This window comes from Centruroides sculpturatus, unplaced genomic scaffold, assembly GCF_000671375.1.
Source record: "Centruroides sculpturatus isolate CEXI.00-Female unplaced genomic scaffold, Cexi_2.0 scaffold289, whole genome shotgun sequence".
Classification (NCBI taxonomy): domain Eukaryota; kingdom Metazoa; phylum Arthropoda; class Arachnida; order Scorpiones; family Buthidae; genus Centruroides; species Centruroides sculpturatus.
The window spans coordinates 596,537-622,440 of record NW_019384529.1 but is presented as its reverse complement, the minus strand read 5'-3'; the positions used below and the strand labels follow the sequence as shown (position 1 = coordinate 622,440).

At 32.0% G+C, this 25,904-nt stretch overlaps 2 protein-coding genes across 2 annotated transcripts in view; one reads left to right on the top strand and one right to left on the bottom strand.

The window, feature by feature from the left end:
* LOC111622992 (glucose transporter type 1-like) overlaps positions 1 to 5,376 on the top strand; it is a 51,737-nt gene extending 46,361 nt beyond the window's left edge. The window contains exons 10-15 of the mRNA XM_023365471.1: positions 39 to 137; positions 213 to 425; positions 499 to 574; positions 649 to 776; positions 850 to 1,066; positions 3,602 to 5,376. Coding sequence (XP_023221239.1) covers positions 39 to 137; positions 213 to 425; positions 499 to 574; positions 649 to 776; positions 850 to 1,066; positions 3,602 to 3,657 — 789 coding nt within the window. The 3' untranslated portion in view covers positions 3,658 to 5,376. The remainder of the gene's footprint in view (positions 1 to 38; positions 138 to 212; positions 426 to 498; positions 575 to 648; positions 777 to 849; positions 1,067 to 3,601) is intronic.
* Positions 5,377 to 12,147: 6,771 nt separating this feature from the next.
* LOC111622991 (nucleoporin NUP188 homolog) overlaps positions 12,148 to 25,904 on the bottom strand; it is a 139,325-nt gene continuing 125,568 nt past the window's right edge. The window contains exons 49-63 of the mRNA XM_023365470.1: positions 20,820 to 20,900; positions 20,668 to 20,744; positions 20,430 to 20,590; positions 20,246 to 20,361; positions 20,041 to 20,172; positions 19,901 to 19,969; positions 13,789 to 14,034; positions 13,585 to 13,722; positions 13,442 to 13,516; positions 13,244 to 13,371; positions 13,096 to 13,174; positions 12,891 to 13,022; positions 12,741 to 12,814; positions 12,491 to 12,620; positions 12,148 to 12,409 (exon numbers count right to left, since the gene is read on the bottom strand). Coding sequence (XP_023221238.1) covers positions 12,251 to 12,409; positions 12,491 to 12,620; positions 12,741 to 12,814; positions 12,891 to 13,022; positions 13,096 to 13,174; positions 13,244 to 13,371; positions 13,442 to 13,516; positions 13,585 to 13,722; positions 13,789 to 14,034; positions 19,901 to 19,969; positions 20,041 to 20,172; positions 20,246 to 20,361; positions 20,430 to 20,590; positions 20,668 to 20,744; positions 20,820 to 20,900 — 1,797 coding nt within the window. The 3' untranslated portion in view covers positions 12,148 to 12,250. The remainder of the gene's footprint in view (positions 12,410 to 12,490; positions 12,621 to 12,740; positions 12,815 to 12,890; positions 13,023 to 13,095; positions 13,175 to 13,243; positions 13,372 to 13,441; positions 13,517 to 13,584; positions 13,723 to 13,788; positions 14,035 to 19,900; positions 19,970 to 20,040; positions 20,173 to 20,245; positions 20,362 to 20,429; positions 20,591 to 20,667; positions 20,745 to 20,819; positions 20,901 to 25,904) is intronic.

The window sequence follows — 25,904 nt, the reverse complement described above, 5'->3', positions numbered from 1 at the left end:
TTTTTACCAAACGATGCAAGTTTTTAATTTTTTTACAGATAAGTATGTGGCAGCTAATTTGCAGTAAATCTCTTCAATTACCCCTTATTATAGGAGTTGTGATGCAGTTATCTCAACAGCTTTCAGGAATTAATGCGGTGTGTATCATTGTTGGCATAAAATTTAAAAACAAATAAGGGTGTTTTGCTTTAATTTGAAATTTTTTCTTGCAGGTTTTTTACTATTCAACAGGTTTATTCAAAGCCGCGGGCCTCTCTCAGCTTTCGGCTATGTATGCGACAATTGGAGTTGGTGCAGTCATGGTCATAATGACGCTGGTCTCCATTCCTTTCATGGATCGAGCAGGGCGCCGCACTCTTCATCTCTACGGATTGGGTGGAATGTTTATTTTTAGCATATTTATCACAATATCACTTCTTGTTAAGGTAAACTTCAGTTTTTTTTTTAATTTATTTAAGAAAGCATTTTTATTTTTAAAAATTTAATTATATATTTTAGTTCCTATACCACTGGGTTACATACTTAAGTGTTATCAGTACTCTTGCTTTTGTAGTCTTCTTTGCTATTGGTCCAGGTAGACTGTTTTGCTTAATTTTTAATTAATTTTAGATGTAAAAATGTATTTACATGATGTTCTTTTCGTTAAAGGATCAATTCCTTGGATGATAACAGCCGAGTTGTTCTCTCAAGGTCCCAGACCTGCGGCAATGAGCATAGCAGTGTTAGTTAACTGGTTTGCAAATTTTACAGTGGGTCTCGTTTTCCCACAAATGCAGGTAAATGTCACGAAATATTTCCTCAAAAAGACTACAGTATATAAATGGCAAAATTAAATATTTTATTTTACAGCGATGGCTGGAAAATTACACATTCCTTCCATTTACATTTTTTCTTGCCATATTTTGGACATTTGCATACAAGAAAGTTCCAGAAACGAAAAATAAAACATTTGAAGAAATATCTGCATTGTTTAGGAGGGACGGAATCATTAATATAAACGGACTATCAATACCAAAGAAGTCATTGCAAGGAGAATTGGTGTTTGAAGAGAAACCAGTAGAAACATGTAAGACTAAACTTTGATATATTTGTTTATTTGTTTCATAATGTTTGCACCGCAGCATATTTTCTGTATTTTTTATTTTCATTATTTTTTTTTATATGGTTTTTTTTAATTTAACAATTTTTGTTATTATTGGTGATTTGAATACTTGCACTAGCTTCTTTTATTGCTGTTAAATAAGGAAAATTAACATTTGCTTCAAGTAATTATATGGAAAGTTTATTTTTAGGTATTATTAATTACAATATTATCAGTTTTGGTGAATTGTTTACAAAATTTATGTAACTGCATTTGTTCAATATTAACAACATAAGTATTAATAACAATTTGCACTTGATTGCTTTGAATTTTTCATTTTTTTACTATAACACCAAGAGTAATGTAAGTAAACGAGATTAATTAATATATAAAAAGCTGCACTGCAAACAAAAAAAAATTTACTTAGTTACATCATTCATTTATTTATACAGTGAATAATCTGTAAAGTTGTTTCTGGCTCTAATATTCTAAAATATGTAGGTGCAAAATTGATGAAACACTCATAATTTGTATTAGGTGATGCTCTTCGTCCTTCACTCTATTTAATGGACAAGTTGTATAGTATTCTAAGTGAACTCACACCTTGATGTTGCTAAAATCCAGTATGCCTGTTATAACAGTTTAAAATATTTATCAACACACATCTTACCTTACTAAGCAAACTATTATATTTAAATAATAATAATAATCGTTTTATGGAGATANTCTAAACTGAGTGAAAAGTATTTTGATATGTAAAAAACAAAGAACAATATGCAGTTACAGGAAATTCAAGGGACAAAATAATCACCAAATTACGAGATATCTGTACAGTATATGAAATGCCATGTAACTGATATAATTTATTAAGTTGAGCAAACGGAATACGGCTACGTATACAGAAAGCTATATTTTTAATTAATAATAATAATAATAATCGTTTTATGGAGATAGTTATGTATGATAGAATAAATGATCCATTATCATGCAATTAGCACACTTTATTTTATTCACAAATCTTTCAAACAATATAGAATTGGTTATTTAACAATATTTATTGCTATTTTTATGTATTGCTAATCAGTGATTTGGTTGAAAAATTAATTAATCTTAAAATGAATTTTAAAACTGTCAAAAGATTTAAGATTATTTAATAGTAATAATGGGCAAAAATTATTGTTTTATAAATCTACAGAAATTGTATCAAAGTAAATTAGATTCCTTTTTTTAATTCTCAATGTTAGGATTTATGTGTAAATTAATCATTGTTACATAAGTGGATGACTCTTAGAAAGAAATGCAATATCAAGCATTTATTAATTAAATTAAATTAGAAGAAAAAATAAATGCACACTAATTTGGAGGTAAGCCCTTTCATATAGGCTTCAATTATTTTTTAAAATGCAATTTCACTTTCATAAATTGTTCTGCCCCAAGCTTTTATCCAAAAGCTTAATAGTCTCGGTATTTTATTTTAAAGAGATCAAGAGAAATCACATCAGAAGTCTGCAGTGTGCTTGGCTGGAAAGCCCAACTTGCATGATAAACAATTTTTCAAATGAGAAAGTTAAACATTCTGCACAAACATAGCAAATACAATTTATAATAGCCCATATGTGTGTTCAGATTAAAACTTTTGGAATATTCTCAGAGGCCTTAAATATAATAATGTACCATTTTAATGGATTTCAAATGTTCTGTACAAAATTTTCCGAGATTCAACAATCACTATTTTTAAATTTTTCATATTTTTAATATAAATTAAAAAAAAAAAAAAAAAACTTAAACCATTAATATGATATGAAATTACTTGAAAGCATTAGTTAATTTGATATTTTGCAAAATTATACATTCCAAATTTTGCTAGAATATTTTTATCTGAAAGTATATCAGCCTCCTACAGCTGTTTCTATGAACAGTTCTGTGAATATATTTATTTTTGTAAAAGAAAATGTATTTTTTTTTTTTTTTTAGATTAGTTATTCAGTCATATAACTTTTTGTAAATGAATGTTTTTAATTGTGTATGTGTATATATATANTAAAAGAAAAAACACATGATATCGGTAACGATAACAGTACTCTTACCTTGGTGCTGAGATATATGTTGATTTCATTATTTATAACTTGTATCAAATGTACATTTTTTGTACAATGTCAAATACATGTTGTTTTATGACCAAGTCATGAAAATAAAAAAATTTCATTACTACAATTGTTTGGCGTTGTGTTAAAGAATATAACCGATCCACTGTACTTTTGTCGACATATTTTTAATAAAATTTAATTTTGCAAGAGTTATCTCTTTAGTTCTTTACTAGTATGTAAGTGATACCGTTGCGTTTTTATTTTGATGGAGAGAAAGTGGCGGAACGCCGCCTCCGCTTTCTCTCTGCAGTGCACCTAGTAATGTTAATTCAGTAGGCTTTTTTACAGTGTTTAAGTTGTTAATTTTCATTAGAAAGTGTTAGAATTTAATTTTGGTTTTCAATCTTTAGTTAACCTAAAATTTACTCTTCAGATGGCACATTTCAAGCAGGAGGGTGGCACTATTACATGGAGAGACACGCTCTGTGAGACGCTCCGTTCTTTTGCGACGGCATCGACGGGACTGCTCTCTGCGGTGCACACCCTACCTTTATTTGAAGTTTTAAGTGATCTATTAATACCGTAGGTTGGGAAATTAGGAATTGTATTTTCTGTTTATCTATTTCCCTATATTGTATTTGTCAAATGGCTGCTTGATATAGGGATTGCCAATGGTTGAAGTTATGTTTATTAAGTGAAGAAGATGTGAGCTACAACCTATGTCTCTTTCAAACAAGGCTACCTCCATCATTACCATCATTGTCACTATGGGCAATACCGCAGTGGAAAAAAATTGGTGGAATTTATACCAAACCACATCGAGGAGCAGCTATGACAAAGATCTCCTGGGAACTGTCTACCAGTTCCACTCTACAGATTGACAGGTGATTAGGAACAAGACAACAGTCAAAATATAATTTTTTGTATGATATCGTTATATGTTACTTGCATGTCTTTTTAACAAATTGCACGTTTGTGTCTGCCTGCATATCTTTCTTTCTTTATGTAGTGTGGAAACGGAACCACTCCATGTCAACCGTGCCCAGTTTGTTTCCCTTGTAAGTGTACTCATTTTTTTGATTATGGGACCAACAGTATCATTTTACTTATATTATGTTACACCTTCGGTTTTTTTATGGTGATAATCATGTTTCAGATTACTCTTTTTATCGGGAAAAATATCCATCCTACGGAAACACACAAAACACACACACACTCACTTCACTCACATACATATCTACGATTACTTGTGACAAACTTGTATGCAAATTTTACATCTTTGAATTAATACTTTTCTATTAAAGCACCGAAACAAAAGGAAAAAATCAGAAATTATCATGTAATTATTGAACATATCGTGATAACAGTTGAACTTCCCGAAGTTTATTGTTAATGTATGTCAATGGTATTTGTAGTTAAAAGATAAATTGATTTTTTACTTTAATTATTATACATACATATATATATTATATATATTTAAAAAAAAACAAAAAAACAGCCAGAATTTCTTGAAATTATGCAGTTTACCAAGACAAAACTTTTTCCTCCATCCAATTATATTATCATTATCAAAACTAATCTTGTTAAAATTTAGTGTATGATATAAAGTGCCTTTTTTATTATTATAATGCTCTCTACATATTGAGCTGTCCTCCGGATAAGTAACAACACGCAACTGCAGACATTCATAAAAAAAAGAAAAACTTCCGCAGCATAAATGTTCAATGGCTGATTTACGAATTGTAGTCTTTTCGTTTTAACATGATCTTTATTTGTTTTCTGTATTATGCCTAACCAAAGACAGTGACAAGTCAAGATGCCGCCAATGCCGTTTCACTTCAATTAATCAATAAAAGTGCCTCGACGTTTGAAGCATTTAAACACACTACGTAAATTTAAACTTGAGTTAAAAAGCAATATTGGACATAGGGCTTCCAGCTGCTTTATTCGATAATTTAAACAACATTTCGTCCGGAGGGCTCACTAGTTGACAAGCTGCTTAAATGCACGATCTGTAGTAGTCAAGTTATCGATTCTCTAAACATATCAGATACGTCTAGTTTTTTCACAGTTATTTTAGAAAACAATAGTGATTCTGGCCATATTTTGCAGTCCAGCGCAATCAAACATGCGAGTTAATGCCCGCAGACTAAAATTTCATAATTTAATGTTAATCAGATCACTTTGTTATATATATTTATCTGTAATATTTCATTTGTTTTTGATGTTTTTCTTGTATTGCATGTGTATCTACATCCTATTATTAATAAAATGATGTATAGAATGCATTTGGTGTGTGTGTGTCTCATTGCATGAGTTGTCGTCCGGTAGTCGAGCATGCTACTGGTTTACGTCCACTGTGTGTCTTTAACTGTAAATAAATCGACATACGACATACAAATTATGCATTCTGAAATGTCATTGCCATTCTCTGAATGGAAAATTCTCTAAATTAGAAATGTTCATAAAGATATGAAAGCTACATGTGAAAAATTTGTTCTCACAGCTATTCTCTATTGATTGCACAGCACATTGTGTAAAACAATAATCAATCATTTATTAATTGAGAAATTTAAATAGGTTTTGTTCAGATCGGGCTAATTTTTAGATATTTATTAAAGTAGCTTTGTTACAAACCTAAACACACAGCAAAAATAATATCAAAGAATACACCTGGGACTATTGAGTCAGTATGAAGTAATAAAGACTCAGTTCACAATGAGCAAAGGCATTTTTATTTTCGTAATTTTTTTTGGCTAGCATTTTGTTAATTTGTTATAAAATGCTTATAATAAGCAGGAGGATTTGTATTACATGAAATGTTAATGTGTGTATAAATTTAAAGAAAAATATATGAAGTATTTAACTGCAACCAATAAAGGAAAGGAATATCGGCTACTATAAGAAAGTTATGTTGCCAACAATGACCAAAATTCTCTGCATGCAATATACACATTATTGTTAAATAGAGTCAATTTATTTCAGATATTAGATCATTACAATACAGTAGAGCAGGGGTGGCCAAACTTGGCGCATTGGACGATTACAAGTGGCGCTTTAGTCAGTTCTGAGCAACATTGCCAGATTTGGCTTCTTTGCAATTAAGAATATTACATAGAAAATTAATTTTTTATAGTCTGTCTTGGCAAGTTCATTTGTTGCACAATTCGTTGCAATCAACTTTACAGATAAAATGAGTGTTCTCCACATAGTAAATTACAGTGTATGCATGTATGTTTATTTTCGATCAGTGCATAGGCGTCTAAATGACAGTGCTACCGTCCGGACAGTCCACGAGTCGGTTGGACTGCTACACCTGTTGACCTTTTTTTTTTTTTTTTTTTTGCTTCTACGATTCACGATACATTCGCAATCGTGTATGCCACTAATGTCAAACGGGACTATTTTGTAAAGGTAACTACACCACCACCGCATTTTTTATTAATTTTTTTTTCACACAACTGAATTTTGATCTTTTAAATTGAAATACCTGATTAAAGGGTGGCCGAAATTTTTCTCCGCCCCGGGCGGCTAACACCCACGGTACGCCACTGCGCATCTGAACTCGTCTATCAAAAAATTGGCGCATGGTATGCAAAAGGTTGGCCACCCCTGCAGTAGAGCATCGGTTAACCGACCGCGTTCTAGTCAGCAAATTCAAATGTCCGCTAGTGATGTGGCGCTATAATATTTGGCTATGTCTTGGCTACTTTCATATTATTTTTACATGTTTTAGCTGGCAACACTGGCTCGACCATGAAAGGAGCCAGTATTTTAATGAGGCTTAATTTTCTAATTTTAAACGATACAATAGCAATGATTATTATTTTAAAAAATTTTTGTTAGGCTTAACATTGATGAAAATTCAATGCAAAGTAGGTTAATAGCAATATACTATTATACTAATTACATGGGATATACTAATATACTATACTAATAATGTATTTTTTCATATTTTCCGGTTATCCATTTTTTCAGTTATCCGACCAACCCCAGTCGAGTCGGATAATCGATGCTCTACTGTACATTGTTTACAGGGGGATTTAAAACTTTATTCTGCTGCCTGAGGCAGATACATGATTGTTGATGCATTTGAAATACCTATTTTATGTCACTATTAAATGTGGTGTATTTGTTTATGGATGAATTTAAACAGCTCTAATGATCTGTATTTCTGACCAACAATGTTACTCACTCAAAATTGTCTGATTACTTCAAAACTTGGTGTAAGTAAATGGTTACAGTTGGAGTCCAATTCCCAAGTTATGCCACCACAGTGCCCTAAAATTATTAGCCCATCATCCTATAAAAGGATTGCAATGGTATGCTGTGTAATTGTGCTGTGTTTGGAGTTCTTCAAATGACAGTCATGCATGTGTGACAGAGTTTTGGAAAGACCACCATTGCCAGGCCAAAAAAAGTGGGGTGGCTGCTTTGCCAAATTCCTGGCCATTCTGATGAGTTGGTGTTTGGAGCGGTGAATATGCTACAGGACACATCACCAGAAGAATTGAGATACAAACCCTTAGAATATTGTCTGCTTTTCTCCACCATTCAGAGAAGGGTGGAAGTCTTAAGAATCATCTCTTCCTTTAGTCTTTGCTAGTCACTTGTCAATCATAATTTGTATCATGGTGACTGCTATGCATTCTGCCATTAGCACTCCAATACCACTGGTTTTGTTTGCCATAGTGCCATGGCAGAGAAATTACAAACTGTTGTGGATAAGCAGTACATCATTACTGCTGTTTGTATCATTTCTATCCTACCAAATTAATGAGGATGATTGTCTGAGAAATTTAACAGATTTATTTTTCAGATCTTCACTCACATAAATGAGTGCTGTTGGTGGCAAAGTATTTTGAGCAGTGAAGAAGAATGAAGTTTGTGACCTTCAAGTATTTTAAATACAATTTTTGGGATAGCATTTGCTGTAAATCAATGATTTCCAATTGTAAACATTACCTCTTCTACATATGTTTAAAAGGGATTTTAGAAAAAGCAAACATTATGCCTCATGTCTTTAAAAATTGACAAAAATTTCCATATTATTATTATTTTTTTTTTTTGCCATGAGATTCCTGATGCAATCTTTTATGAGAACAGATGACTTGAATAAAATTAACAAAACACATTCCAAATGTTTCTTTCGAATGCTGCTCTAAGTCCACTGCCAAGTTATTCCGTTCATCTTGATTGTACAAGCCAAATGGCTGATATCTGCAAATAACTTTATTGGGATGTGCTTCCTCAGCCATTGTAAGAATTAATGTTTTTACAAATTTTACCACTTTTCAGCTATTAATTTGGCAACCTTATAGCTAACACTACTGCCAGTTTGGCTTCAAATGTTTTAAGAACACAGTCCCGACTTCAGATTCTTAATATTCTGAGTATGCCCCTTTCCTTTTGATAACCAAAAATAGCTAATATAATTTATCTTCTCTAAACTGAGTGAAAAGTATTTTGATATGTAAAAAACAAAGAACAATATGCAGTTACAGGAAATTCAAGGGACAAAATAATCACCAAATTACGAGATATCTGTACAGTATATGAAATGCCATGTAACTGATATAATTTATTAAGAAAATGGAACACAGCTTTGTATACAGAATGCTACTTTAATTAATTAATTAATAATAATAATAATAATAAAAACAGTACGTCTGAAGGTTTTATAAAAAGTAAAGCAAAATTCTCGAAACATTGCCCAAATATAGTAGCATAGAGCCCTACAAACATCTCAATCTGCTTACTTCTAGCCCAAAACCCGGCCGTACTTTGAGTAAAAGGATAGTCCATGGATAAGGTGACACCTGTAAAATTGTTGACCACTCGAGTAGAGTTGTTCTTAGTCTATCATTCTCTTCTGGCGGCACAAGAACTTTGATCTAAACATAAGAATTAATATATGCATGTCACAGTTTGGACAGAATTTTTACTTCTAATTTCAAATTAACTGAATTCCTTAACATATAACCTCAATACCTCCGGCTGGGACAAATAGTACAGTTTTAAATACAGGAAATCTTTGTTAATTTGTAAGTGAAACCATTTCTCATGTAAAATATTAGAAATATAATGCAAATACATCTCAATAATCTAAACGTTTTAGGCAATCATTATTTATGGTTCCAGCTCCTGTGGAGTTTTGAATCTGTAAAATCCATTATTATTAGAGAAATTTATTTTTAAATAATGTATTAATTTTCAGCTGATTCGATTTTCATCAGAATCAAATATTCTCATTCAATATGACAAAAAACCGTGTTGTTTCAACTGTTTATATCTTGCTGTTAGATTTCAAGAGTAAAACATTTTGCATAACATCCCTTACAAGTACAGTACACTGTTATATATATATATATATATATATATATTTGCATTTTTTATGAGAGAAGTCCCTAAATGAAAAATTGGCATGCATTTCCTAGTGTTGAAACTAGAAATGAATAATCAATGAAACTTTCAAGAAGTGAGCCACAGGTTGCAAATTCTAGTTCTTCCTGGGAATATACCTTCTTAGAATGTGGAGATCTATAGGCAAACACTTTGATTCCATTCTTACTATTGAGTGGCAAGTTGCTCCCACTGTTGATGTACTGGTCTAGGTAGCCATCTCTTATGACAGTTGGTCATCTCTAGTAGTGATGGGATGGCACATGGTACATTCAAGAATTCCCAAATACTCTCATCTTTACCAGAGGATTGTAAATGGCTGTTTTATGGTTGCATGGTTGAGTGTCCCAGAAATATCTTGATTATGTCATTGGAATACTGTCTTGCTGTTTGTCATCGAAGCATGTGAGATCTAGAGAACAGTTGCAAAATTTGTCACTATAGTATTCAGGCAAGAACAGTTCTTTTAAATTGTACCATTCTTCTACAGGAATTGTCTTTTATTACCATAGCAAAGTTCCATTTGATTCAATGGGTATATTATGATATTCCTATGTATGCTGAGTTATTTTAAATTTCAAAATCTGTAGCAAAAACAAATAGATTAATTTTAAAGTAATCTCATTTTTGAAAAAATTATTTTAATTTGTTTGTTAAGCCCTGATATTTTGCATTTATGTTAGAGAAAATTTATGCATCATTTATAATTTGACTAGTGTGTATTACATCATATATTAACAGTATAGTGGCTTTGATACATGAACACACTTAACATAATTGTCACATGTTGCAAATTCTTTGATGTTGTAGTGATAGCATGTTTCAAATCTATGATGCATTTTGTGCTGTGTGATCAATTGAGGGTTTTTCACAGAACATTTAAATTCTTTCTCAAAAGTGTCAATAAGCATGTTATTAATGTTATTACAATATATATGATGTTCCTAATCATTATTTATGTTTTTAGTTGCATAAAAAAAGACAATTGAGAATTAAATTACAGTTTGTCCTATTTAATTTTATTCCCTTTCATAGATACTGGGTTAAGGTATGTCGAGCCGTAAAGTTAAACTGTCAGAGGCATATTTTCTGTTTCGTGGACGAATTCTCCGACCGAACAAACATAAAAGTATGACCATGCTCTATGATAATTTGACATGCGTGACAAGTGGCCCCCGTACCTAAGGAATGAACAACTGAAGACTACTGTTTGATACCAAAGCCTTATGTGCCCTCTAATCATCACATTAATAATAATAATAATAATAATATCTATATCTCTCTTTCTCTCCAGTTATTCAACGATTCAAGAAATAAGCTATGCAGTGGGACTGCCACAAGAATGTTGCTGCAAACAAATACAGACACAATTCTCAGACTACAATAATTCTGTAAAGCTATAAATTTTCATCGAAGCAGGATGCTTTCTTAACATTTGTAGACCGTATTTGAGATTTTTATAATGAATTATATTATTGTACATGGTTATAATGGTTACGTGACAATGTGGATGGTCAAAATACCCAGCGGTTAATCACTTTACGGTCTGTTGAAAGAATTATTTTTTGCCAGTGCCTTTCATTTTGTTTGCTTTGTATTATCAAGCACGAATCCCATTTACGTTACACCTGGACTGAATGTATGATGCATTTTGACTGCCATCACTCAGCTTATCCATTTACTAAATAAAAGAAAGAAAGTATTGTAATTAACCTGCCGCATTCCCTACGTACCAAATGCTTCCCAGAATTTGACCCGTCATGTTGAGAGTTACAAGAAATCTGCGGGTTACTTTTTGATCTATCTTTGTTAGGTTGAAAAAAATAGTGAATTACTACTGTTAAAGATTTATTATTTTTATTGTTAGAGATAGGGCAAATCAAAGGAAGATTTGCATTTTCCCTTTTTCCAAATGATGTGTGCTAAGAAGGAAGTGGATAGCTTTTCTGTTTTTGTATTAAATTATACATAAACTGACATGTTACGTTTAGGAAGTGATCTCAATGGATTTTTATAAAATGTTGCTCAAACTTGTAAATGAAATTTTACAAATACAAAGAAGAAAATTTGTTTTAAGTAAGTACACTTGTTTACAAAGGTACAAAACTAAAGTTTCTTTCACTCCCGAACATTTTGGAAAACAAAATTAATATTTTTATAAATAATTTCAAGCTTTTAATTGCCTTATTGAATGATTTATACTTGTCATTATCAACCCAGATCTTCGAGGAGGGGACAAGAGAAGAAAATAATAATAATAAATCAATTTTTTTGGATTAAGAATCCCCTTTGCACAAAACATTCTCTTTTCTTTTATATAATATATAAGTATACGGGATTTTAATAATTACTAAAAATGCTCAAAAGATTTGTTGTATTGAATCTCAATCCAACTTTTTACACTTAAAAGAAAAAACACATGATATCGGTAACGATAACAGTACTCTTACCTTGGTGCTGAGATATATGTTGATTTCATTATTTATAACTTGTATCAAATGTACATTTTTTGTACAATGTCAAATACATGTTGTTTTATGACCAAGTCATGAAAATAAAAAAATTTCATTACTACAATTGTTTGGCGTTGTGTTAAAGAATATAACCGATCCACTGTACTTTTGTCGACATATTTTTAATAAAATTTTATAAAAACCGGTTTAAAATATATACACGTGATTCATTTGAATAATTTATCCACAAGAGGACCAAGAATTTTAATTAGCGGTCTATCAAAAATCGAGGTCTGGATGTGCCCTTGGCTACTTGTGACGAGAGAAGAAGCCGGTGAAAGGGGGCTTTTCCTTAAATAACGATTCATGGTTAGGGTCATGGAACTCTAGCGAAAGTAAGATAATATATATGCATTTAAATCTTAACAGACACAAGATCTTAAGAATAGTAACTAACTATGCATTACCAGTTCTGCGCCCAATTCCCTCCTGATATACTGTTTATCGTGTATGCTAATGTTCGGATGTACGAGGCATAAAACTGCTTGCGATAACAGCAATGATAAACTGATTTCCAATATATACAATAGTAAACGCCTAGAATGGAAAAATAAAAGTAAGCTGTATGTATATAACAATATCTAAAGTTGTTTGGGTTGGAGCTTGTCAGGGCAAACTTAGTTTCAACCCACAAGTAACTTTAAGATAACATTGTACCTTTCTTCCTGCGAAGTCTTTTCAAAATGGATCTGATCTGCAGACGGCGATGGAGACGAAGATGACGGATCATTCTGTAAAGCAATGTCGGAATATTCAGTTTCTTTGGTTTAACATTTGATTATTTTAAAGCTTACATTATTGCATTACCTTTGTAAGTGAACGTAAACAAATGTTAATACAGTTCATTACAGTTCCAAAATTCATCTGACTCTCTTGATCAATGGATGGTATACTAAAATTTATAGGTAATAATATCGTCCATTTTCCAAAATCTAAATCCTAAAGTTGAGATTATTTAGTTTTGAAACTAATAATTATAAAATGGATAAAAATTGTCTATAAAAATAATTACGTGATCAAATATAACTTGATACAGACTTGGGCTGATATTGTGCATTATTGACAAGTTTATTGCTAACAATTTCAGCAATCTAGGTTAAAAAAAATGAGAATAAATTAAACAAACTTCGATAGAATCAATTGGAATTATAAATCTATACCTTGTCTGAACTTGAACAAATTGTGGTGACAATTTCTCCACTTCTTCCATCGATGATAGCCTTTTGTATCTGCGAACATCTGCTATGTTTAACATATTTTGTTCTTTACTCGATGGAACTTTACTATGCTGTGCAAACATTCAAAGTTTAAATTTTCTATCTAATATATAAATCCTAAAACATTAAGAGTCATTTTACCTCTAACAAATACATGAGTAAAGATGGACGATTCAGATAAGCGACCGTAACATGGCAAGACTCGCTAATGCCTTTCTGCAAAAATTACACAAGCATAAGAAACTATGAACAAAATCTACATAGAATTTATTTACAATATTTACCAATAATAAATTTAATGAAATAGGATGATGCAGCTGCCATATTTGTTGATAAAATGACATCTGATAAATGGCTTTGCAAGTTGTTAACGTTTCTTCTAACATGGGGCTGTGAGGAGCTTGTCTTACATACTGAAGACTCTATTCAAAATACACAAAGAATGAGCAATTTATTTTTATTTTAAATAATAATATTTAGTTACTCACAAAATATAATCTTTCAACATGCACTCCAATAAAGTTAAGTGCATGTTGCAAAAAAGAATGCTTCAGAGTCTGTAGTAGTTCTGTGATTAATCTAATGACTAGATTATAGATGTCCACCCAATTTAAATTAACTTTGGAAATACTTTGAGACACATTTAAAGCAGAATCTTGATCAGTTGTGTAAGTATTTGTGATTAGTAAACACAGTTCTTGCATCATTCCACTGGCACAGATACTTTCCGCAGCCTAAAGAAAGATTTAAATAAAAAATTAAGATTATACCTAGAAATTACAAAAGTTTGCATAATATGCAATTATATCAAATAAATAATGCCAATGCGAATGCCAATTCTAAAGCCAAATCATCAGATATGAAAAATGAACTCTAACACTGAAAAATATCCGTAATTCTGATATAAGTTTGTCTTGGCCATCTTCCTGTTGCTTGTTAAGGCATCAGCCTTCTGATCTGGAGGATTTGGATTCAAATCCGGTTGGGCAAACCCAAGAATTTTTCACAGGCAGATAAGTTGGATGTTAGACTTCATCCCTCAACACCAAGTCACCTTCATTGTGGGTCTGGCTGAACTCATGATGGGAATGATTAAAAAGATATTCTTAGAGCCCACATGCAAGAAAAAGAAAAAACTATAAAACTTAATCCTTACCTAACTCAAGAATAAGTAATTTATAAACTATGGGAAGTTTATTCACTACTGTAGTTTTTGATTCTAATTTAAAGGGATGTTGCAACATATTAATGTATTTATCTGATGCATATCATGATAAATCTTTTAAGTCTGCTTGTCAAGACATTCCCACCTAAGTGATATTGTCTATAGGTGTGTGTGAGGAGCGTTGCTAACATGCAGAGGAAAAGATGTAAGGCTCTTGTTCTGTGTTTTATTCCTTTACTATGAAAACATTTCAGGAAGAGATCAAGGCTAAGCAACATTTTTTGCTTGAATATATCCAACAAACAAGTTTCAATTGGATATTGATTACACAAGGAATGTGTAATTGCATAATATTGAAGACAGTGGTTATAAAATCTCACCTAAATGCAAAATTCAGTATTCAAACGTTTTCAGCAACTTTTTTAGGAGAATATATTCTGTATATTTTTATGAAAGTATTATTTAAACTCCCAGGTCTCGGAGTGCCATTTTCCCTCCAAAAAATGAGAAAAGTGAGTTGAAATACAGAAACAGTGAGTGTAATAGTGACAAAACAAAGTGAAAACATGGAAGGAAATCTCAACAAAATAGCAGTAAAAGTTGTTTTTTTCTCTTTTTATTCTGTTGTTATTAAATACATTTTAAACATTTCTGTATATACTGTAATACAGTAGCCATTCCGTTATATCGCGAATTCGGATATATTGCTTTTTTTTTTTTTTGGTCCTCCAAAATTTTAAAATACCAATTGCCATTGAATTTCTATTTGCAACAAAATACAATATTTCTACCATTGTCCTTGAAACTACCACTGAAGGTGAAACAACAAATTCATCAAGTTCTAAATATGCAAAACAGGTAGATATATCAATTGTCATTTGTTTTAAATAATTGTCTTTTGATATTAAAAATTGCTTATTTGTTAGTTAAATTGCTTATTTATTAGTACCGTCTCCTCATTTACAAGTTTCTGTGAATTCGAAATTTCACACCTTTAAGGTGTGAAATTTCGAATTCATCTCATTATGTGTAAGGAAAAGATTTCTTTAATTCTGAACGGAAAGTTTTTATACAGTAGTAACTTTATTTTGCTTTTTAGAAAATTTTTACTCTCCGTAATTTTATAAATTTTATTGGTTCTATTATATGTTCCATATTTATTTTTAAAAATTTTCAATTACAGCATTTATAATTTTTACTGAAAAACATATTACACTAATTTTTAATACGCGGTATATTGTGAAAATAAATCGCTTATTAAATACTGTAGGGTTTCTCAAATGGGATTCCGGTTGTTTTTTCAACCCGGGAAATATTTCTTATCCCGGAAAATCTGCAAATTTCTTAAAAATTCACTTTTTTTCTTATTTTGTGTTAAGGTTGAGGAATTTTGCAAATAGAAAGTATAATTAACTCATTCACTGTCAGAATACATTTGTATTTATTAATTTTAAACCTACCTATTAGTTTTTTTTATTTAATTTTTGCTCATTATGGCATGTCACAAATGGTCAATAATCAATATATAGTTTATTTGTGGCAGGACTATGAAAATTCTTTATTTGTCAAAACCTGTAATATCTGGAATAATTGTGCTTATGCTGTCTTAATTTTTAACTATGCCCAGTAGCTTCAATAAATGCGTAACGCCAGATTGTGCAAATTGGGCAAGGATACAAATGAGTTTGAAGTCTGCAAGTATGAAGTTTTTCTTCATAAATCTGAATATTAAAGCCAAACGAATTGCCGAATTTTCGAGCTATAAGCTTGATGCCGCTATTAAAGCAGCCGAGGTAGACAAATCGAGAATACTAGAGAGCGAAAGAAGTACTACAATCTCGAAAACGAACTCTAAATCTTCCAGGCTACAGGTGAAAAAACACATATCTGTCTTCTCTTAAATGCATTAAACATGATTCCAATCACATATTGAATCGGAAAGGGCATTCTTGGTAGCAAGACTTTTCATTACTAAAATAAGAATTAGAGTGAGTGATTGGAGTATTGACCATCTTTGCTTTTTAAAATCTTATAATACAAAATATTGTAAACTTTTATATTTTATTTAAAAAACGAAAATTACCTTCTAAGTTAGAAGTTTGATCTAAGTTCATTTTTTTTAATTTTTAACTCAATTCAAAGCATTTTTTTTTTTGTTGTTGTTGTTGTTGTATGCAGTTTCCAGCAAACTTTAATAAATTTTTTTCTATTTGTGAAAATTTCTACGTAATTCAAAGGTAATTTTTATTACCGTATTAGCCCGAATATAACGCGACCCCGAATTTAACGTGACTCCAAAATTTTCATAAAGATATTTAGAAAAAAAATAATACTCATAAAAGAATTCAAAGAAAGTAAAATTCAATCAGATAAGCATTTATTTATGAAATTACAGTAGAGCGTCGTTTATCCGAATCAATTGGGGACCGGGGTGGTTCGGATAACTTATTTTTCGGATAACGAATCATGTACAAAAAAATATATTAATTTATCCCATGTTGAAATTTTTCTCCGTTGCGTGTCACTTTGCGTTGAATTTTCATCGATGTTAAGCCTAACGAAGACTATTGTATCGTTAAAAATTATTTTTTTATTTTGTACAAACAAAATAAATATATTGAAAAATATAAAAACAATAAAAAATTATACTTCAGATGTTAATTTAGTATCAAAAACGTAAAATATTTGAGTAATCCAAGAAATAGCCGAAGATTGCAGCGCCACAGCACTAGCAAAAATTTAAATTTGCTGACTGGAATGCTTTCGGATAACCAGCTTTCCGATAAATGACGCTCTACTGTATAGCTAATAACACAGGCAACCTCTGTAGGAAAATGTCCTTGTTTATATTACATTCCATTACTTCAACCCCGAATTTAGCGCGAGTCGATTTTTTAACGGAAAATAAATGGTCGAAAAATATCGCGTTATATTCAGGCTAATACAGTATATATCTTACACAGCATTATTAATATGATTTTGGAAGTTACAGAATTTTAAAATTACTTTAAAAAATGAAAATTAATTATATCATTTAATGATATTTTGTATACCTTAAAAATAATTACTTCTATCACGGGAAATAGTTCACTTTTATCCTGGAATCCCGGGAAATGAGAAACCCTAAAACACTGTACTGTATAATAAGATCGTAACTGATATTTTGTTTTTATGTTGATAGTATTTGTCTTTACATGTCATTGTTAAAGAAACAATGCTAAATGGGCATTGGTGGTATCAATGTTTATGTAAACGTCAATTAATACGATATAACCAAGAATAAAGTTCAACATTGAAAAACTAAGATTATTTTATATCAAAAACACTTGCTAATGAAAAAATAGAGGATATAGATTGCATAGCATGTATAATCTGTCTAGTATAAGCCCCAGAATTTTTAGTACTCGGTTATATCACACTTTTTTCTTTGTCTCCTGACAAGTGCAATATAACAAGGAGCTACTGTATTTCCATTAAACTGTAAATACATAAAAAGTCTTTGGCATCTGTAAATAATCAGTAATGAAAAATGATGTCCTTTCATTCTGATTATTCTGGATGTTTTCAGCTTCCTTCTTTTTTGGTTCCTCTTGCTTTTGAACACTTTTAACACTAAAAGCATTACATGTGCTGCCTGTACTTCATTCATGTTCTTGCTGTTAATGACCTTCTCCAGTTTTTTTTGTTTGCTGCTTTTAACAAAACTTGGCCTGTCACATGTATTTCACTTTCTTCTACTTTTTTCTGGTTTAAACACTCTTTCCGACATTGATGATCTAGAAGGAGAAAGTACGTGGCATAAAATTGAAAATCCCCGTTCCACATCTGCATTGCCATGAAAGAGGGTCAACGCTGATTTCACTAATTTGGCTAAACTGGGACATCTACCATGATCAGAAATTGTGTATCTTTTGATGCTTCGAGACGTGTAAATATTGATTTCAAAATAAATTAATAAATCTGAAATAAACAGATTTCAAATAGTATAAGTAAAATAATATTTTATTAATGATTTCATAAATAACAAAGAACTTTTTCCTGCAGATGAATAAATAGCAACATCATTACAACATTGTTAACCTTTTGGGAAGTGTGTGAAAATTTTTCCAGTAAGCAATCACGTGTTGTACTTTTTACAACACTTAAAATTTACCAAATAAATTAAAAGATTCCATGTGTAAATATGAATTTACATTTTCGTTTACTTTTTTAGTCTCAATTAATGCACACTTATAATCAGCACAAGAGAAGAAATTAAAAAAATTTCTGGCATTCATGCTGGAGAAAAATTCATTGGCATTCAAGAAATTATTCAATGGCATTCAAGAAAAATTATAATGTATAAGACAATGTGATGTCTACAGACCATCGCTTTGCAAAAAATGAATCTGAACTACCTGGGCTATTCCACAAACAAACAAAATTGATCCAGAACCAAATAAAGGTTTTGAACCTTTATTTGTTCTGGTAAAATAGAATAAATCAAAAGTGACTCTTGTTTCCGAACAACCTTTATCAGTCGAAACTACAGAAAAGTTTGATATATATTTCTCATAATTTGAATCCTTTAAAATCATAATTTTTCCTCTTTGGTCAATAAAATAAATAGCTTTAGATCAGGAGTTTGTAAATCACATTAATGTGCTTCTAATTAGCCTTTAATAAGCCTTTCTAAGACTCTGAAGAAATTAATTCTTCAGAGACTTAGAGAAAAATCTCAAATTGAGAGTATGTAAATTTGTCTTCTAATATGCTTTTTGTATAAAGCTTGGTTTATTAAAATACCAAATGATCTTAATTAAATATCTCTATTCAACATTATCTAGAGAAAGATTTAGCAGTTGAAATGCAACTAAATCTATACATTTTAGAATATGCAGAACACATTTCCATACAAAGCAATCTGTACCAAAACTTATCATTTCTAGCATTGCAAGCAACAAAAAGAGAGTTTCCTTTGCTGTCAAGTTTTGGGTATAAAAGAGGCCACAAATGTCAAATGTCATTCTTATCGATTACAATGGCCATCACTTCACCAAAAAGTACATTACTTGTTAAGTTGTTTGATAAAAACAATGGCAATGTTGTGGCTGCAATTTGGGAATATTAATGTGAACTTCAAGGAGTTAGAATGGTCACATCATACCCATCACTTCATGAGGTGATAATACTACAGCTAGTTTTGAACAGTCACATACAGTTTCAGAATGGAGACCACATTGAGCAGTATCCTCCACATTGCTAAGCCTTTATTTATACAAAATGCTGTGCAGTGTTAAAATGCCATAGTGGTGAATTTTAGTACTATATTTTTTATGGAAATGTCATTATACCAGATTTGGTTCCATTTGAACTGCTAAACATCTCTTTAGACAATATGGAATTGGAGTATTTTAAAGGGCATATAAAAAAATTGATTCAATAAATTCACTTACTTTGTTGTTAGATGCTAATGATAAGAAGAAAATTAACACTGTCTGGATGATGCCAATACCTTTGTGTACCTAGAATCACAAAATTTTGTTAGCATGCTTTTCTTCTGAAATTAAGTATTATTGAGTCTTAAGATACTAACTTCTAATGCCAACAGTAGTATTCCTCCTAATGTATTTAGTATTGCGTAATTCTGCATATTACGTAAACAGTTACTTGAAAATTGGCAATATTCGTTGAGATCTTTCAACAAACAAATTGTTGCAGTGCATAACTAAGACAAAAATATCTTATGTTAATGATATATTTTCTATAAGTAGTATTATGTTTGATCAGAAATACGTCACCTGCATGTACTGTGACATCTCTCCCTTTATTATTTCTTTTTCTGCATATATAGTAGAATGTTTCAGCATGATACAGACAGACGTAACCCAACTGGGAATGAATTCATTGAGTAATTCTGAAACAGAAAAAAATCTAGTTTTATCTTAATTTGATTCAATATTAAAATTGGAAATATGGTAATACCATTATTGTCAGAATCCTTTGTCATTTTTTTCAGGCTAGTGTTGGCTATGCAGACAATAGTCAGCTGGATGTGAGGATGAAGCAAATCTGTATTCATCGCTACATTATGTATCAGTTCTGTAAGAAAACCAAGCCACTTCTTCCTTGTTGGAAAAGTCTCACTAAACAAAGAAACATAAGGCTTGCAGACAACTTATTTTATCTTAAAACACAATAAAACTTTGCACAGAAATCTTACCAGTTCCATTTCTGCAAGAGTAAAAGGTAAAGTTCAGCCAGCAGAACTAATGATTTAGTGTTCGTAGTGTCCAACAACTAGCAAACATAATAATCTTTAAAATTCTACTTGTGGAACAGTAATCTGGTTTTGAAAAATAAAATAATATTCACCTCAAATTTCAAACTCTCGAGAATATCTTCCATGATAGAAATTTTATTATTTTCACTTATCTTCAAATCCCCTTGAAAAAACTAAAAGATACATGACAATATTATTAGTTAAAGTCTAATATTTTATTTTAAAATTATTGAAAAAATTTGTTCAATAAACTTAAAAGGCATTTATTTTTTCTAAATTTTATAAATTTTGTTTGTATTTTCATCTAACAATGTAAGTTTCACAAAATGAAACTGAACATATCTATGCCAGATATTATATAATGGCTGGCCAAATCTCATCACAACAAAAACCATATATCACCTAACGGAAATACAAGAGTTGCATTTTTACATAGTGGACATATTATGTAAAATCCACATAGGCCATATGGTAGCACATGGGATCAAATATGGGAGGTCAAAAAACCATAGAAATTTTTATGAGTGGTCTGTTTTGAATATATTAGATGCTACCCCTCACCAGCTGTTTGTTCCCATTGTGGGCAGAATTTAAAAAAAGCTCTTTATTGTCCACAAGGTCAGAAAAACATTAATGATATCACACTCAATTCAGAGAATGTGTAAATAATAGTCAAGGAAAAAAAAAATGAATTATTTCTACTGTTTAAAATAAATCAAGTTTTTCATTAAAAAAGAAATAAATTTCGTGTCTGTAGTTGGCAGTGAACTTCTAGAACACAATACTGAGACAGTAAACTCCCAATATTGAATTTCAGAAAAAAAAAAATTAATAATAATAATAATAACTCTCCCGTGGTCATCACCTGGTCGTGGTGGGAGAGCCCAGTAATTTTACTGAACCATAGAGCAATGCAGGCTGGAGCACAAGCTCCTGGTAGGGACACCCATGCCAGTAAGGTCTATGGGGAGAAATGAAGCTAAGAGTGACCACACACCCACATTCTGTGGAGATAATCATTATGGTAGTAACCAGATCTAAGTATGATACCGGCTCGGACGTCGCCCGGGTTAACAAGGTCCGCGTTCGTGGGTTAGGCAGAGGCTCATGTTCGAAAAATAGGCTCCAGTCTCCCTTGGTTACCGGTGGCAAAAGCAGTACCGGCCCAAGCATGGCTACTGCAATGCCCTCAACAGATGTGAGGAACCAACCTAGCCTTGGTGTTTCTGTGGCAATGCACCCACAGACCACAAAGGCTGGAAAACCTCTCCAATGGATGAAATGGACATCAGAAATGAATGAGTTTATCATCCGTACTTACTACGCAATCACAAAACTCGAAACAAACATGACAGCATACAGACAACAACTACACCATAGATTCACACAACAATATCCTCACCTCACTGTCATCGAACAAAGGATTGTTGATCAAAAAAGAACAATTATACACAACCTTATCCCACAAACAACACTTGAACTTATCGAACAACAGGTTGCTGATCAAATACATCAACAGACAGAAACATTTAACAATAATGAAGATCACATAATCTGTTAGGATAATCCAGCAACAAGCATTGATAATAACATGCATACAACAACTACAACTAATGATACTACAGGCACTTCCTCATCCATCACTGATAACGTAGATATAGATTTTGTTAATACACTCTCACTTATATTTCAGGAAACACTCACTAAATATACAGGCACAGATCCCACACAAAGACCACGAATACCGAAAATCAACATGTCAAAGGTAGTAGGAAAAACACTAAATTATGTAAACACTCACTTACTACCAAACTACATTCATTCAATTTCTACACTCTCAGACATTCATACATTAGTTTATGCTGGGGCAGTCACAGTAGTAACACACCATGGACTGAAAATACAATCACAGACAAACATACAGAAAACACAATTCTATCACAAGCCTGCCTGGCAGAGACAAATAGAAACACAAATAAATGACATTAGACAGCAATTAGGCAGGTTGACACAATACACTAAAAACAGCATAACACCCAAATTAAAAAAACAACTCAAAAACATTTTCAAGAAAATCAAAACACACACAAAACATGAACATCTCAACAAACACGTTACAGAATACATTGATACACTAAAACAAAAACTCGCAGCCAAAGCACGTAGACTCAAACGATACAAAACATATACACTACGAAAACAACAAAATAAATTATTCACAAACAACGAAAAACTTTTCTACAGACAAATCAGTACCAAAACAAACACTGATACACAGCATAGTGGCACACCAACAGAAGAAGAACTCACAACTTATTGGTCTTCTCTTTGTTTCAATGCTGTTACACACAATGCTGATGCAGGCTGGATCGAGGAGGAGAACAGAAACTTGCACAACATACCAACTATGCCCTGTGCTGAAATAAACGTACACGACATCTGCCACACTGTTAACAGAACCCACAACTGGAAGACACCTGGTGTAGACAACATTCACAATTTCTGGTACAAAAAGTTTACATCACTGCACCAGGAACTAGCTAAACATCTAACACACATCATCATCAATCCACAAGACATGCCAAAATTTCTTACTCAGGGCATCACCTACATGAAACCTAAAAACAACAAAACCACAGACCCCACACAATACAGACCAATTACATGTCTTCCAACACTCTACAAATTATTGACATCCTGTATCACAAACAAAATATACAAACATGTTGAAGAACACGACATTCTTACAGAACAACAAAAAGGTTGCCGTAGAAATCACAGGGGATGCAAAGAACAGTTACTCATAGATTCAGTCATTCTACGGCAAGCACACAAACAACACAGAAACATACACATGGCATATATAGACTACAGAAAAGCATTCGACAGTGTTCCACACAGTTGGCTGCTACATATTCTACACATGTACAAAATACATCCATCACTCATTGCATTCTTCGAAAACACTATGCAGCACTGGAGAACAACACTACATCTCAGGGTTAGTAACACTTCCATACAAACAAACGAAATATTCATTAGGCGAGGAATTTTTCAAGGAGATTCCTTGAGTCCTCTCTGGTTCTGCCTAGCCCTGAATCCATTATCCAACATGTTAAACAACACGCATTATGGCTACAATATCAGACATGAAAAAACAACACAGTTTACACTGTCACATCTCATGTACATGGACGACATAAAACTTTATGCATCCACACAAAAACAACTTCATCAACTCCTACAAATCACACATTCATACACTAAGGACATACAAATGGAGTTTGGCCTAGACAAATGCAAAAAACTTCACATAGAAAAAGGAATCCTGAAGAAAGAAGATTTTGCACTTGGAAATGGAGACGTTATTGAATCCATGGAAGAGGGCGAGTTCTACAAGTACTTAGGATTCCAACAGGCCAAACTAACAGAACATACACAAATAAAGCAACGATTAATTAAAGAATACCAAAGTAGGTTAAACGCTATACTTAGAACACAGTTAAATGCAAAACACACAGTTAAAGCAATAAACACATATGTCATCCCAGTACTCACAACATACTCTTTTGGAGTTATACATTGGACTCACACAGATCTTGAGCAACTCCAAAGGAAAACAAGAACACTTACTAAGCATAAACAACATCATCCTAAATCTGTCATAGAAAGATTAACCCTTCCACGTAAAGAAGGCGGACGTGGCCTGATTGACATAGTTAACCTTCACTACAAACAAATACAGTCACTGCGAGAGTTTTTCTACAGGAAACAAGAAACATCACAATTATATAAAGTAGTAACTCTACAGACTCAACACACCATTAAACTTACACTCACATCATACAGACTTCACACAACATATAAAAAGCATAGACACCATTAAGCAATCGTGGGCTCGAAAGGCACTCCATGGCAGGCATCCTTATGATCTGGCCCAGGATTTTGTTGACAAAACTACATCAAACAGCTAGTTAGATCGGGGATGCCTCTTTGGAGATGGAAGGATTCATGATTGCCATACAGGATCAGGTCATAAATAGTAAAAACTACAGAAAACACATACTCAAAGATACAACACATCACTTCTGGTTGCAAGCTCTTGGCACAGACAGATTATTTACACAGACATAGTCAAGTAGCAAATATAATACACCAAGAGCTTGCAAACAAACACAAATTATTAGACATCCACGAACCATACTACAAATACATTCCACAGACAGTATTGGAAAACAACATGCACAAACTGTACTACGACAGAGCCATAATTACAGATAAAACAATTTATCACAACAGGCCAGAAATCACACTCATTGATAAACACAATAAAATCACATACATTATAGACATAGCTATTCCAAACACTCACAATGTACAAAATACATGCATAGAACTCGCCCAGGAAATAAGACATCTGTGAAAGATGGAAGGGGTGCTTATTGTACCTGTCGTTCTCTCTTGTACAGGTATGATACCACACACACTACACAAAAGCCTGGGAACATTACAATTGAATAGAAATACATACAATACATAATATTGTTTTGTATGTATAACATAACATTACAATTGAATAGAAATACATACAATACATAACATTACAATTGAATAGAAATACATACATACAAATACATAACACTACAGAAGGCCACTATATTGAATACAAGCCCTATTGTTAGGAAATTCCTGAATACTGACACTGACAAACTTATTTAATTTTTGTTTATGGTTGTTATGCCTTGACTCTGGTCCGGCATAATATACAGCCATCGGTGTCAACCGAGTATAACCCACTAAACCCAACATAATAATAATAATGGAAAAATTAAAAAGAAATACCAGTGACAATGTTCAATATAATGAGATCAAATAATTTTTATAACACAAAGAGTGATCTCAATAAGATTGTGATAAATGCAAGAGTGATATATAAGGCCATCAAGAAGGAAACTGAGGACTTTTCCCTGGAATCTCAGAAAACTTATGGACCCACAGTGATTCCTTCCTCTATAAAATTAATGTCATTTTGGCTAAACAAATTAATAAAATCTTTAAGACTACCATTTTATTAAGAAAGAACATTCTCTATGTATTTCATTTGTTCAAAAAAGATAAAAGAGGCCCACTCTAACACTGAACCCCCACACCCACACTAAACTTTTGACAGCTCCAGC